This window comes from Syngnathus acus, chromosome 1 (assembly GCF_901709675.1).
Source record: "Syngnathus acus chromosome 1, fSynAcu1.2, whole genome shotgun sequence".
Lineage (NCBI taxonomy): Eukaryota > Metazoa > Chordata > Actinopteri > Syngnathiformes > Syngnathidae > Syngnathus > Syngnathus acus.
In genome coordinates, this window is record NC_051087.1 from 13,675,119 (window position 1) to 13,690,735 (window position 15,617).

Sequence of the window (15,617 nt, forward strand, 5' to 3'; positions counted from 1 at the left end):
GATTCAATTAATATAACAGACATATGCACAGATTTCATCCATTTTATTTATTGCTATGTTTGGTTAGGAACTGCGTGGACCCCAATAGTACTGATGATACACTGTGGCCCCCTTCCTCACTTAAATTGCCCATCCCAGATTTAGACAGTACTCATGACTCATTCTGAATATATAAACACCACATCAGTGCATTCTGCTAAGACTATTAATACATCATTTGTTGAACATCCTGCAGGAGTTTGTCATGATTGTGGTGTTTGGCTTGGAGTACATCATCCGCATCTGGTCAGCAGGATGCTGCTGTCGCTATAGAGGATGGCAGGGACGACTCCGCTTTGCCAGAAAGCCTTTCTGCGTCATTGGTGAGTTATTTCAGCACCTCACCCCCACTTCCCACAATAATGTAATTTTGCAGTCAGTCTTACTATTTCCTCTTTATTTTTTCCAATGCCTGTTGCATCGTTTAGTTGCCTTATTCTCTCTCTGCGAGACAAAATATACAACTTAAAGTTAGGTCTTAGAAAATATTCCATTGCATGTGACTGACCAGCGTTTGCACATGGCATTGAGTGCTGTGGTCGAAGCTCATAAGAGAAGAATGCATTTACGTAATGAGTTTGCATCAATGGCCTTTTATTTTTCCAATATTTAGACACGAATCCCTATGCTGCTTCTTGGAAAGAACAGTTGGAAAGACTGATGGAAGGGGAATAAGACTCATGGGTCACATGTGACCCCGCTATGTTCACGCTAACATTGATGTGTTTGTTTATGATGCTGCTGATCTCAGGAGGATTGTGGAAACAGACAAGCAGCAATATGCAGTGTGCAACAGTAAACCAGCTCAGTGGCCTAGTGGTAGAGTGTCCGCCCTGAGACTGGAAGGTTGTGGGTTCAAACCCCAGCCGGGTCATACCAAAGACTATAAAAATGGGACCCATTGCCTCCCTGCTTGGCACTCAGCATTAAGGGTTGGAATTGGGGGGTTAGATCACCAAATGATTCCCGAGCGCGGCACCACTGCTGCTCACTGCTCCCCTCTCCCCCAGGGGATGGATCAAAATCACATGGGGATGGGTTAAATGCAGAGGACAAATTTCACCACACCCAGATGTGTGTGTGACGATCATTGGGACTTTAACTTTTAACTTTAACTTTTTAAACGACAGAGTGGTGAAGTTTGAACTTCAACACTGCTGCTGTTGTTAAACAAATGATCTCTCTTTGAATTTTATCATTTATTTATTTCTTTTCTTCCCTTTAACTCTTTTTTCTTTTAAAAAATACAGCTTTTCCCCTTGGGTTCATCACCCGTGGGAGTGCGCCATACATAGGATAGCATCTATCACCTCCCTGTGCCCTTATCCTTATCCAATTTAAGGAAATCCAGATGTAATGGAGGAATATGATAAATGTCATGGCTCTCCCTGGAACTTTACATAAAAAAATGTTTTCTCGTTACAACCTTGTTCATTTCTGGTCTGGATACTTTGGTGTTATTTATTTATTTATTTATTTATTTATTTAGACAGGACAGTACTAGTTTGATCAACACTAAAGATATAGACATATATTCAAACATCCCAGTGTAAAACCAGTCGGAATTTGGCAGAGCTAAATTTCATCCGTTGTCCTCGTGACATAGAACATAGAGAGACAAATAGACATTAGACATTACATTAACTCAGCCTGACAGAGCAGACATACAGATAGACAGACTAGTAAATTATAGGGAGATAAAAAAAATAAAAACATTGCATAAAAGGTTATATCCACACTGTGGAAAAACTATTCTAACCGTCCCAGCAGACTATTTACTAAAAGTGATTACAAGTTTGTGAGCATTTTAGCCACTGTTTCAGTCGCCTTTTAAAAGCATCAAAAGGGGGGATCTCTCTAATTGAGGCAGGGAGTAGATTCCAGAATTGACAGCCATATATGGAGAGTACACTCTTACCAAAAGTAGTTCTTCTATATTCAGTTTCACAATCACCCCTGGATGTTGACCTGGTACTGCGTACGCAGTCTTTTTTATGGATGAATTCCATAAGAGGAGGAGAAGTGCCATTAGTGATAAAGTAGTTGACATTTACACAAAAACACCAAAGCAAAGCGACCGACCGTGAACTAAGACAAAGGCTTTGTACGGTACACACTTGAGATCAGATAAAACTTTCCAAAAATGATCAGTTGACAATTTTTCTTGAAGCTCCAGTCATGATAGTGAAGCCTCACATCACTCCTTATGTCTGCTGTACTCCGGGTGAATCTGAAACCTTCTCTGTTGCTTGCTGGATTTGGCATACCAGACACTTCTCTTACATTGACTGCTGTTCCAAACATGATAGCTTTCACATTTTTACTGGCAAGATGATGTTTAGTTGAGAAGTATTGCACTCAAAGTCCAATAAATATCCTTCCATCACCTTGTGGCTTAAGGACACCATGTTCTTTTTGAAGCTTGAGAAGATTAGATACACTTTGAGCGGGGTCCATTGCTGCGGTTTTCAGAAAATGGCAACCCCTAAAAGCTTATTTTAAAGACTTGAAGCGGTTGCCCTTCAAGATGAATCCCTGTCTCAATTTTGATTTTTCTTTGTTTAGTTGCTTCCATTAAAATGAACAGTAACATGCACACATGTTGTGTTAGGCATATTGCTTTCAGTTGACTATATTTATTGACTCAGTTGAACTGCTGCTCCTCTGCATTGAGAGGAGTCAGATGAGGTGGCTTGGGCCTCTGATTAAGATGCCACCTGGACGCCTCCTTGGAGAGACTGTCTCCAAGCCTTCCCTGGGAATGCCTTGGTATCCCCTAGGAGGAGCTGGAAGACGTGGCTGGGTAAATTTGAATGTTGGACGTCTGGGCTTCCCTGCTGAAGCTGCTACGCCCATGACCCGCCACCGGATATGTCGTAATAGATAGATAGATAGCTTGATGGATGGACAGACAGACGGACGGACAGATAGATGGTCCGGTTTGTTAATATGCATCTTATTTGCAGATGATACCGCTTCGATATAAATAACATACAGTATTTTCCGCCCTAAAAGGCGCACCGGGTTATAAGGCGCACCTTCAATGAAGGGCCCATTTTAAAACTTTGTCCATATATAAGGCGCACCGGATTATAAGGCGCATAAAATAGAAGCTATACTGCATCAAACTGAGGTTGACTAGGGTTGCGGTATGCATCCACTAGCCAATAACCAACGAGCCCTCTGTAAACAATCGCGTTTCTCAAACGATCTCCTATAAAATGATCAGAACTGACTAAAGTTCGATCTAACGCATTGGTACTACTTACCTATGTTTCCCTTCCATATCGATCCGTAGATTTACTCGAAACATTAACAGAGCAGCCTATTTTGACATGAAATAGCCTGGTACGTATAGCAGCTATCGCAATAGCATTAGCCATCCGCAAAGTCTCACGAGCCTCAGCTCGCAATCTCCCATGAGCCTCAGCAAAGTGTAAACAATCGCGTTTCTCAAACGATCTCCTATAAAATGATCGGAACTGACTAAAGTTCGATCTAACGCATTGGTACTACTTACCTATGTTTCCCTTCCATATCGATCCGTAGATTTACTCGAAACATTAACAGAGCAGCCTATTTTGACATGAAATAGCCTCGCGGGTACAACAGCTATTCGGTGACGCCCCCTGACTACAGTTGCCGTAATGCTGGGAAGCGATGCGACCTTGTAATTTACTAGTCGTACTAAAACGTACTGAAACATTTTGGCAGAGCACTGTGTACAACCAGTATGGATCAACAAATTCATCAGTTGATCCATATATAAGGCGCACTGGCCTATAAGGCGCACTGTCGGCTTTTGAGAAAATTTTAGGTTTTTAGGTGCGCCTTTTAGGGCGGAAAATACGGTACTATGAATTGTGAGTTTATGAAGATTTTGAAGTGTTTCAATGCTAAAAGATTATCCTTGAATATTAGCAATACCGTACTTATGGGTTTTAGTTATATGAAGATAGACATGTGGGCAGTGTGCAGGGATCAATACAATACAACATTATTTATATAGCTCATTTTACAACAGCTGCAGCTGTAACAAAGTGTTAAACCCCGAAAAGCTTAGGTAGGTTATAGTAACTATATCAATGGGGCAATCAGAATTCAGTGAAAACACTAAATTGAAACATACAGAAGCAGAACAGTAACTCAGTCAAAAGCCTTTTAAAAGCATTTTAAAAATGGACAATGAAAGGTCTTGCCTAACATTCAAGGGGAGGTCAACAGAAAAGGCTGGATCCCCTCTAAGGCTCCGCTTTGAAATTAAACGGACAACTGAAATCAAGTTTCTAGGTATTATGATTGACAAAATATTTAACATGGAAAACTCACATAGAACATGTTAAATCAAAGGTATCTCATACTATTGCACAAGTTCAAAGAATCATAGACACAAGAATGCTTTGCTTTTGTTGTATAATATAATTTGTTTGTATTGTCTTCCTTCCATATCTGACTTTTTGCATTGAAGTGCTTCCAAGACCTACACTGAACTGCTCTTTTTCTTTCAGTTGGTGTAATTAATAGAAGTGGATATACGTAGGGAGCATATAATATTTATATATTTATAGAGTCCAAATCATTAAAAATTGATAAATTAGTGGAATATAACTTTCTTAATATTATGTATATAGGTCATCTCCAACTTTTACCAAATAATAGCTTGTAAAACAAATTCAAAAAGATACAACGAGTTAAGAGTAATGGAGAAACCTTTTTTTTGTGTGTGTGTGTTTTTATAAACTAGAACCTAGAACAAAACAAAAGGAAAGGTGTGTTTCAATCCAAGGTGTCAGTTTGTGGAACAATCTTGATGATGAAATCCAGACAGCAACTTTCAGTTAGGTCATCACCTCGCCCCATCCTCTGGCCAGAACGGAGGGGGCAGGAGAGATAGTAGAAGTAGGCAAATCGGGCAAAATAAAGGCAAGTGTATAAAAATAAGACTTTAATCATCTTGAATATTTCTACAGAGGTATCAGCTCTGATATCCGTTCCAGAGCTCTGCAGCCTAAATAGAAAATGCTCTCCAACCTTCATTTTGGATCTCTTGAGTCGCTAAAAGTTCAGTGTTCTGTGACCGAATGTTTCGTGACGAGACATTATCAGTGTGGTTCCGTTTCATTTCTGATGAGAGGGGCTGGTTGAAGCATGAGTAGAGCTTGGCAAAATGTATGATACATAATCTCAATAACCACTGTGACTTGAAGAATAAGAGAATCATAGCTACAGCCTGCCACCAATGGTAATGAGGCATTCAACATTGTTATCAATATGGAAGGAGTCATGCGTGCCTTTATCGAAAAAATTATAGTGAACCACTTAGAAATTTTTATGCTGGATGTTACCATGAATTCAGATAAGAATGACAAAGAGTCACAGCATGCCATGGATTTGTGCGTTCATGTCCTTTGTCGGCGTCTTTTGTTCTAACAAACACAAAATTAATTGGGAGTGTATTCACTCCAGTGAAAATCTTCTTGCATAGTTTTTTTTCTACACAAAGCAGTAGGTTACAAATACTGTGTTCTTGTTTTACAAGACCTAAAATCTTTTTTTTTTGCAGATATCATAGTGCTGATTGCATCAGTTGCTGTGGTGTCGGCAGGTAGCCAGGGCAACATCTTTGCCACTTCAGTCCTGCGTAGCCTTCGTTTCCTACAGATCCTACGCATGGTGAGGATGGACCGAAGAGGGGGCACATGGAAGCTGCTAGGTTCTGTGGTCTACGCACACAGCAAGGTAGGCATGAGGACAAAGTGACACGGACTACGACTGTGAAACAGTATATATAATAGAACAACATAATGGTATTTGAGTGCAGACATAGTTCTACTGCAGTTCAGTATTATATCCTGTAGGCCAGTGGTCCCCGACCTCTTTTGTATAACAGGTTTATGCGTTTCGCTGACTGCCATGGGGGAGCGGGGGGGAGGGGGTGTACACCCCAAAAATGCAATCATTATGACAAATTTGCACTGATTTTAAATTGACAGTTTTACCACACTTTTTACACTAAAGATCTCAAAACAAATTCATTCAAAATGGTGAGATAACAATTTAACATTGAATGCAGCTTGTAGCTAGTATGTGCATCAAAGCTGCTTTACTGTTTTATTTGTGTTTCAATCCATTAGTTTGCAGTTCCTCTTCGTTCCTGCACTCCACTTTGACAAACACACGCAGACATTGCATTCCTCATGCACAAGTTAACGCTGGTAACAGTTTCTTATATATGGAATATTTATTCACTGGTATCAAACTGTAGCGTCAAAATGAAAACTTCTTAAATAATTGAACATGCTAGCTGCGGTCAGTCATGTAATATATATGTACTCACCACAGATGTAGCTGCCGAGGCAAGATTTGATTCTGCCGAGGCAAGATTTGATTCTTCTATGGTACGATGATTATTATGTGTTGGGTTTCCTGAACTGTATTCAATATACTACACATCCTCTTGCATTATTTTCTTGCTGTTCAACTTTGGCAAAACAGATACATTGAACAAATCCGTCAGAAAGACCGTGAATACAGATTAATGTTAAATCAAACCAATAAATGAGTAGCAATAGCACTTTGAGGGGCTCAAAATACACCATCCATGAAAATATGCAGCTTGGATTGTATTGATGGATTTAACTGTTAAAGGTCAAGCAAAAACTCATTTGTGGGACACAAAGGGTATTTTTAAAAGCCCCTAAAAAATATTGACGAGGGGTGGAGGGGTTTACTGTCAGATATTTGTACAAAGGTCACTAGATGCCCGGGGGAGCAGCTGTTTTTCATGTTCCATGCTTTTTATCCGTGGTTGACAAAGTTTTGGACGCTATGCTATGTCAAAGCGTTCATGCATGACATGCGAAGCTCAGCTCTTATTAGACAAAATTGTCTGACTCCTATGCTTTACTGACTGTGTTTTTACTTTACACGAGTTTGACAATTGGCTTGTTCTTTGCCCACTACAAATAGGAGCAGCACTTCTGAAACGACTGGACCTTTATGTTGTAACCTTGTGTTCTAAATGCTTGCTGATCTTTGCCCACAGGAGCTGGTTACTGCTTGGTACATTGGTTTCTTGGTTCTCATCTTCTCTTCATTCCTTGTCTACCTTGTGGAGAATAAATTCAATAAGGATTTTGCCACATATGCTGATGCCTTATGGTGGGGCACGGTGAGTTCATCTATGAATGTTTTTGATTTTTTTCTCCCGACATGATTGAATGTAGTTATATAACTTTTTATCTTATCAGATGATGTATAGTAAGTCTTTGCATCGACATGACAGCATGATGCTTTACTAAACGGTCCTCATTTTGCATACTATTCGATTGGAAAAATGACTACAGAGTATAAAATGGTTTAATGAAACGTATTTCTTATGTAAAGCAGCAACATCTTTTCACAGATCACCCTGACAACCATTGGCTACGGGGATAAGACACCAAAGACATGGACAGGAAGGATGTTGTCTGCAGGTTTTGCACTGTTGGGGATCTCTTTCTTTGCCTTACCTGCAGTAAGTGGCAACTTTTCAAGGCATTTTTTTTTGAATGACTGCTCCTATAGAGCCCATCTGTTTGTGTATAATTTTTTATTATTTTAGCTAATGAAATGCACTGTACTCAGGAGATAACTTGTAGCAGGAGCATCTGGTGAACTGTTTCGTTGGTATGGATGCATATTTACGGCTCATAAAACACTATAGTGTTCATCTTGACCCAAGACAGCACAGCCACATAATTGACCTGAGGGGGAAAATACACATATACATCTTTGGCATGTAACACGCTGATGAGGCCCAAAACCTTTAAAAAGTAGACTAATCTACATGCTACGGAATGTTCCATTTTAAAGTGAGCTATCCCTGGCTATGATTTGTTATCTATCACCTACAAGGTAACTCGATGGGTACAGGACACAGATGACAAGCTCACTTAAAGAGATTGTAAAAACTCAACAGGGCACCTTTAACATATTCTATGTTTAGTTCAAATCATGAGCTATCATTATAGTGACTCTTTAGCTTAAGCACTGGCTCACATAATGCCTTTCTTTCACTTTAGGGTATTCTGGGCTCAGGTTTTGCTTTGAAGGTCCAAGAGCAGCACAGACAGAAGCACTTTGAAAAGAGGAGAAACCCTGCAGCCTACCTCATCCAGGTAAATTGAATGTGCATAAATCACACCTCTATGTGGCCATCATGAATGTTGCTGTCATTCAAACCAATATACCACCATTTCCCATCCTCTCTTAACCTCTGTGGCCTCCTGTCAATCCTCATACTATTTGCTAAAAGTCTCCAAGCATGTAATTTTACTGAATTAATTCGGAAGGTTGTTGTATTCTTCCTACATTGGTAAGAATATGTTGTTGTCATTCCTGTCTTGTCCGCTTCATATATTTCCTCCTTTCCTAGCCTCTTTAATAGTGCATTTAATTTTGCCTCCTGTATTCTTTGAGAGTTTGACATTGTCTTCTGCATTTACTGTGGCGTCCCCCCCCCCCTTTTTTCTTCCATCTGAAACCTCACATATTTTCCCCATCTGGTTCTTCATCTTCTTCCATTGTGGCACTTTCCTTATCTCTCCTTTCATTTTCCTGCCATGTTGTTTTCCTCCTTTTCCTACCGTCATTTGTGTCATGATGTCCATTCACATGTTGTACCAGGCTGCGTGGCGTTATTACTCCACAGACAGCACCAGGCCATACCTAGATGCCACATGGCGGCACTATGAGAGCCTCCAGCCCTCCTACAGGCATGTATTCATGCCTGACCTCTGCTCCAAGCCAAGACGTGTGACACCCCTGTGTTAGTGTTTTCACTAATCAGCTTTCTATTTTTTTTTTATCTTTTCCATCTCTCTCATTTTCTTCCTCATCTTTGTCTCTCCACTATTTTTAAATTCTTTTCGTTATATTTATGGGTCTTCTTCCTGTACTTTCTTCTCTTTTTTCTCCTACTACTTCTTCTTGGTTTTGTGTATTCTGCATGCAGTGTGTTTGGCGTAGTTACGCAGCTGATGAACACTCGGTTTCCATTGCTACCTGGAAGCCTCACTTGAAGGCGTTGCATACCTGCAGCCCTACAAAGTAGGTACAACTATGGCAACTATGGTCACTTGTCCTTTTCTGTACATGTACTGTTTCTTTTAAATACTCGGAAAGTTGAGCTATTTATTCCACACAATTTACAGCTTCAATGTAAATCCAGTCACTTACGAGATCAATAGCAGCCATCAGTTTATGGAATCAATACAGCAATTGGAGCAATACTTTCCATGATTTATGCAATTACAAAGCCAACTTCAAACCTTTGTAGGGAGGCCATGAGCTGGGATGCAAAGATCAATCACTATAATGGCTTGACGTTCATCAGTGTACTAAATTTAGTGCAGTTAGCCATTTTACCTCACAACTGCACTATTTCTTTATTTCTTTATTTCGATATCTTTATTTCGAACATCCAAAACAAAAAAGAAAACTATCACTGTAGATTTTTCATAGCTCCAACCATGTATCTTACATTATTGAGGGAATCAACTGACTTAAAACAACAAATGGCATCCACATTTTATTCAATTGGCTATTGTAGCATTATTAAAAAATAAAATACAAATTCAAGCAACTCAATACTTGTTTCCCCTGGTTTCCATGGCAGTACAACGTCTTAATGATTCCACTTGATAGCGGAAACCCATCCTCAAAATACTTGCAAACATAATACATGAGCACTTTACAAAGGCAGAAGTGATTAGATGACTTTTTTTCAAGTATTCTTTTAGTTTGTCTGGATATAACGGTTATGACTCATTGTTTGTAGCATGCTTGATAATTGACCGTTCAATTCATTTTGATTAGGATTAAGTACCCACGGTGTATTGTGGTGTATGTTTGGGTAATGATTGAGAAGGAGTTGTTTCAAAGGTTAACACAATTACAGTCTATTTATATACAGTCCTTAACAAATTGATTAAACAACTACCCATTACGTGTTTTATTTCTGCGATGGTTAATTCACCAGTATGTAAAAACTCTTTAATTGAAATATTGTTAATACTAGAACATACTCTACATATAATATGTACACCCTTAAAACTTAAAAATGGGACCAAGCCACTACCCTGGGTCAATTTGACCCAACTGGGTTGTTTTGCAAAAAAATCAAAATCAAATTTGAGGGGGTGTACAAAAATGGGTTATTATGCGCAAAACATCCCAGGAAGTTAGGTCAAAATGACCCAATTTAGCAAGTCAGTCCGAATTTGACCCAAATTAGGTTGTTTTTGATCCAGCAATTTTAAGAATGTGGGAATGTTTGACACCCATTTTGTCAGATCGATACCAGTACAAGTAGTCAACCCTTTAGTACTCACCAATATTAATATGAAGTTACCCATTCATCCATCCATTTTTTGAACTGCCTGATCCTCACAACACTACAGTGATCCCTCGTTTATTGCTGATAATTGGTTACAAGGTGAAAATCTGCGATGTGGACTTAATGTTTACGATATCTTTTATATCTTTTATAAAAAGACTTTTATAATTGTATTTTTAAACACTTTATTGTAACTTTTATAATTATATTTTTAAACCCTTTATTGTATTTTTACACACTTTACTATATTTTTAAACACTGTTTATACATTTGAAAGTTAAACGGACTTTTAGAAACATTCTTTAGGGCTTCGCTAAGTGTGTATTCAGACCTGACTGTTTGGTCCGCTTTAAACTGACTAGGGTTCGATTGTAACGCAGGTCTGGATCTTTTGTGCAGGTGTGAATACACGCAAACGAATCCTGGTGCGGATTAAAGAAACGGACCGAGACCCACTTTTTAAAGTGGTCTCGGTTTGCTTTCAAACGGACTCTGGTGAGGTTCGCCTCACGTGTGAATACAAACAGCGTAGATCCAAACCAACAGCAGAAATATGCAGAGCATCTCTGTGTGCCGCCCTAGTCATTGCTGTCCAATGGGAGCACAGATCGTCACAAGCGTGGATGTGTATACTTCACTTGCAAAATGCACAGTCTGAATAGGAACCGCTTCAAACAAAAAAAATTAAGTTCGCTTTTGGTCCAGACCAAACAAGTGGACTAAAGGACTTTTCCGGTCTGAATACACCCTAAAACTCACAAAAGTCACAAAAAGACTACCAAAAACGTGTCATGGTTCTGCTCTGTTCTCGCCGTGCTGGCCGACTGACCCGCCCTCGCGCTGATCCACACATATCCAATGCAGAGCTGCGCGCGCTAATCAGCGCTGGTCGCTGACAACTGTGCCCTTGGTACTGGCTGATTAGGGCGTGTATTTAAACCTCGCAAGTCCGTCAATCTGATCTTGTTCGTCTGCCTCGATAACACCTGGTTCTTCTATGCCACCTGATTCCCGTTTGCCTGATCCGCTGTGTAGCACGATACCTGTTTCCTGATTTGCTGTTTAGCGAAGGCCTGTTTTTATGATTTGCTCTGGACTTTGTTTGGCTCGACCTTCTGACCACGAGCTTGCTATAACCGTCTGCTTCGATTACGCGCGCTCGCTGATCGGCTCGCCAGCTTGCGTCGTCATCCTGTTCCCTTTTTCCAAAGAAAGCGCCCATGTTGCATCCTCGTTAGTGAAAAAATGAAGCGCAATTCAGAGATGCTGCTGGTTCTCCTGATGTGAACGAAGTGGAAGAGTGGATATTTAGCGCGACTACAGGAGGCTGAGATAAAGCGTGGTTAGAACTGCTCTTACAGTTCTAAGCCAATCAGCGGCAAGGATACAGATCTTTCCATTGGTCGTGTCTCCTCTACCGGCCAATTGTGTGCTGTAAAGTTATGTGGGCAGACAAAGCCCCGCGCTCCGAGTGATGCCGCAAAAAGCCGCGATGCACCGAAATATCCTCAATATTTAATGTTCTTAAAAACCTGCGATGCGCTGATAGACGAACCGCCAAATAGCGAGGGATCACTGTAATACTTTTTAAACATACACACATGCATACACATGCATGCACGCACACACTCAAGCACATACATACATATCGTGTGTGTGTGTGTGTGCGTGCGTGCGTGCGTGAGTGAGTGTGCGTGCCGTGTACATATGCGTGTTCATACATACGTACATACGTACATACATACATACATACATACATAGTTACATTTTTACATTTACTCTGACAAAACTGCTCATGTATTGTATGTATGTACGTTAATTGTACCGTGTCAAACCTTGCTTTGGATTTTTTAAATGATGTTCTTGTTACAAGAAATTAATGAACAAATAGATTTTATACTAAATATAATTAAACCCAAAATGCATGAAATGCACAATTCTGTCATATGAGTACAATAACTGAAACTGATGTGATTTTTTTTTTTTAAATAATAGTCATCATGTCATATCTAATAAAATGTCTCTCTTTTTCTTAACTGTCAACTCCAGAAAAGAACAAGGAGAACCAACAACAAGGTTTGTAACGAAAACACAATACTTTTTCATCTTAGAATTAGCAACATTCAGGAAAAAAAAGAAAAACATGACTTGGATGTGCCATTACTGTAGCCTTCTGGTTCCAAAGCAAATGGCTTTCAAATCAAGAGATTTCAAGATGCAAAGTCATCACATAAGCCCTGGCACAAGTGTGCTATCTATAAATATTGTTTACATTGGTGAACAAGTACAAACCATTTTATTAGTTATTTTGGTAAGTCTCCCATTCTTGTCTGATTTTATCTTGTATCTTTGCTGGTATGAACCTGAATCTCAACACAGGAAACATTTAGTAAAACTGAGCTCCAATCTTGTCTGATTTTATCTAGTATCTTCACTGGTATGAACCTCAATCTCAACACAGGAAATAATTAATAAAACTGAGCTGCAATTTAAACAATTCTGTCATTGTAGCCCATTGGTCAAATTCTACATTGCTTTGTGATGTCACAAACATAATGCTCAGGCCAATTGACAGTTAGGTCAATCTGGGTCTGTGTGTCCTTGTTCTTTTCTTTTCTTTTTCCTGGCATCATTATTTTAATGTTAATACAGTAATTTCGGACCTGACAGTAATTGATTTTATTTCCATTCACATTTTGGTATAAAGGGCAACAATAGAAATTTGTGCTGCATGTGTTTTGTCTTTAACACCTGTGCCAAGCAAATAATTACAAATGAACTTAAACTGATAATCGTGATAATTGTCACAATATTTTGGCTGTCAGTGTAACAGGAACTCTACTTTTACCTATCCAAAAGCCTGACAAGGATTCACAGTGTAGAATGTATGTGCAGATTTAAAGCATCCGTTTTAAATTTAAATATATTGAGTTGTGTTGATACGGCACGTGGTTAAACAAAGTCGTAAAACTGCAGCAGTGAAACTGAAAGAGTTAACAGTGAGTAATATGCGATGTATACAGGACACTCAAGTAAGCATGAGTCATTGTTCATTTATTCATTCGTTCATTCGAGTGAATGAACGAACGAATGAACGAATGAATGAATGAATGAATGAACGAATGAATGAATGAATGAATGAATGAATGAATGAATGAATGAACCTCCGCGAACTCTGACTTGGACATCCACTTTTTTTTTTTTCATTGATTTTCATATGTATTATTTGTGCCCTCTCTGCATCCATTTCAACCTGGTGATCCTGAAAGGGGGATCCTTCCATCTGTGGTCCCTTCTCAAGGTTTCTCATTTTCCCCTGGCAGGGGTTTTTGAGTTTTTCCTTGCCCTTTTGGGAGCTTAAGATCAGGGGATGCTTTGAGAATAATTGTAAATTTTTGGATATGTGAAGCCCTTTGAGACTGCTTGTGATTTAGGGCTATACAAATAAACTTGACTTGACTTGAAATGAATGAATGAATGAATGAATGAATGAATGAATGAATGAATGAATGAATGAATGAATGAATGACCCGGGGGGTGAGACATGTAACAATTGTTTGTTATACTATATTTGCAGTCACATGTTTGTCTGTTACAAGCCACTGCAACTTGAATTAATCAGCGTTGTGTAATAAGTACAGTTGAGTTACAGCCCATGATGAAGACGTCAAAGCATTTCAAATGGCAATAAAGTGGCTGACTCAAAAAGATTGATTGATGCAGATTACGTTCTCACGGTTTGAAAAATAAATTCTAAACGGACGTCATAAACCTGATTGTAACTGAGACCTACTACTTCTTGGCGACTGCAGTCATCCAAAGTTTGATAGACACTTCTGAAACAACAAATTTGCTCAGCAACAACAGCACCACACAAAAATAATGAGCAGCTCACTGGTGAACTATTTTAAGAACTGCCCTCATCTGATCCTTGGGGGCTACCATGTTGATGCCCTCGAGTCTAAAACATCAGTTCAGCTTCCATGTTTTATTATTTTTTTCACAGTTTTTCTAAACTGTTGTAGATCAGACAATACAACAAAGTTCAGATGAGAGTGTGGATGGTGACATTGTTGACTAATGTTTCTAATTCTAAGTGACGCTCACATTTACCGCATGCAAACTGGTGAGTCAGTATGTGAGTCACCAAAGTGTATCATTATTCTAATGTAGCTGTCTCGTCCAAGTACAATTGCCTTGCTTCTTCAAAATTACAGGTCCACCAACAGTGTTGTTTTAAACTTGATAATCGCTTGACGTAACATCCTTAAAGATAGTACCGTATTTTTTAGACTATAAGTCGCACCGGAGTATAAGTCGCACCAGCCATAAAATGCACAATTAAGGGGAAAAAACATATATAAGTCGCACCGGAGTATAAGTCGCACTTTTGGGGGAAATGTATTTGACAAAATCCAACACCAAGAACAGACATGAACCAGCAACAACAGGCTAAACGATACGGTATGCTAACGTGACATAAACACAAACGAGGAGCTGAGAACAGGCCTGACGTAACATTAACAGTGATTCAAATAACTATAACATAAAGAACACGTTTATCAAACCATCTGTGTCACTCCAAATCATTAAGTCCATCGAATTCTTCGTCCTTTGTGTAAACAACGCCGCGTGTGCGGCGCACCGCTGACGTCGGACTCGTCGTCAGTTGCAGTTCAAATCTTTCCACAGGCCCATATATAAACTATATATCAAATAACAATATATAAACATAAACAACAATTTTATCGAACCATCCGTGTCACTCCAAATCATTAAATCAATTGGAATCTTCGTCTTTTGTGTAAACACCGGCGCTTCTAACCCCGGGAGTGTGTGTGGTGCGGCGCTCACGTCAGTTGCAGTTCAACTTTTTCCACAGGCCCATATAACTATATATAAACTATATATCAAACTATAATATAAACAACAATTTTATCGAACCATCCTTGTCACTCCAAATCATTAAACCCATCGAAATCTTCTTCCCTGTGTCACTTAAAAAAAAAATAATAATAAACAGCTGTTGACTCAGGAACTCCATGCGCCGCTGACGTCAGCCTCGTTGTCAGTTGGCGGCTCCAATTATTCCACAGATCTACGTGTATAACTATATAGTAGCGTTACCAAAGTACCAGGCAAGACGTGGGTTTGGTAACCCGCTCTTTATTTAACAAAACGAGCTCAATGAGCCAACAAC

At 39.4% G+C, this 15,617-nt stretch overlaps 1 protein-coding gene across 4 annotated transcripts in view; it reads left to right on the forward strand.

Annotated features, from left to right (window-relative positions):
* The window catches only part of LOC119128506 (potassium voltage-gated channel subfamily KQT member 5-like), a 98,570-nt gene that overhangs the window by 67,262 nt on the left and 15,691 nt on the right, over positions 1–15,617 (forward strand). For 3 of the 4 annotated variants that reach the window (XM_037260994.1, XM_037260987.1, XM_037260996.1), the window contains exons 3-9: positions 236–362; positions 5,603–5,778; positions 7,085–7,210; positions 7,445–7,555; positions 8,103–8,198; positions 9,035–9,129; positions 12,467–12,493. In XM_037260994.1, coding sequence (XP_037116889.1) covers positions 236–362; positions 5,603–5,778; positions 7,085–7,210; positions 7,445–7,555; positions 8,103–8,198; positions 9,035–9,129; positions 12,467–12,493 — 758 coding nt within the window. Of the gene's footprint in view, positions 1–235; positions 363–5,602; positions 5,779–7,084; positions 7,211–7,444; positions 7,556–8,102; positions 8,199–8,706; positions 8,796–9,034; positions 9,130–12,466; positions 12,494–15,617 lie in introns of all 4 variants that reach the window. The other variant, XM_037260997.1, reaches the window with a different exon arrangement.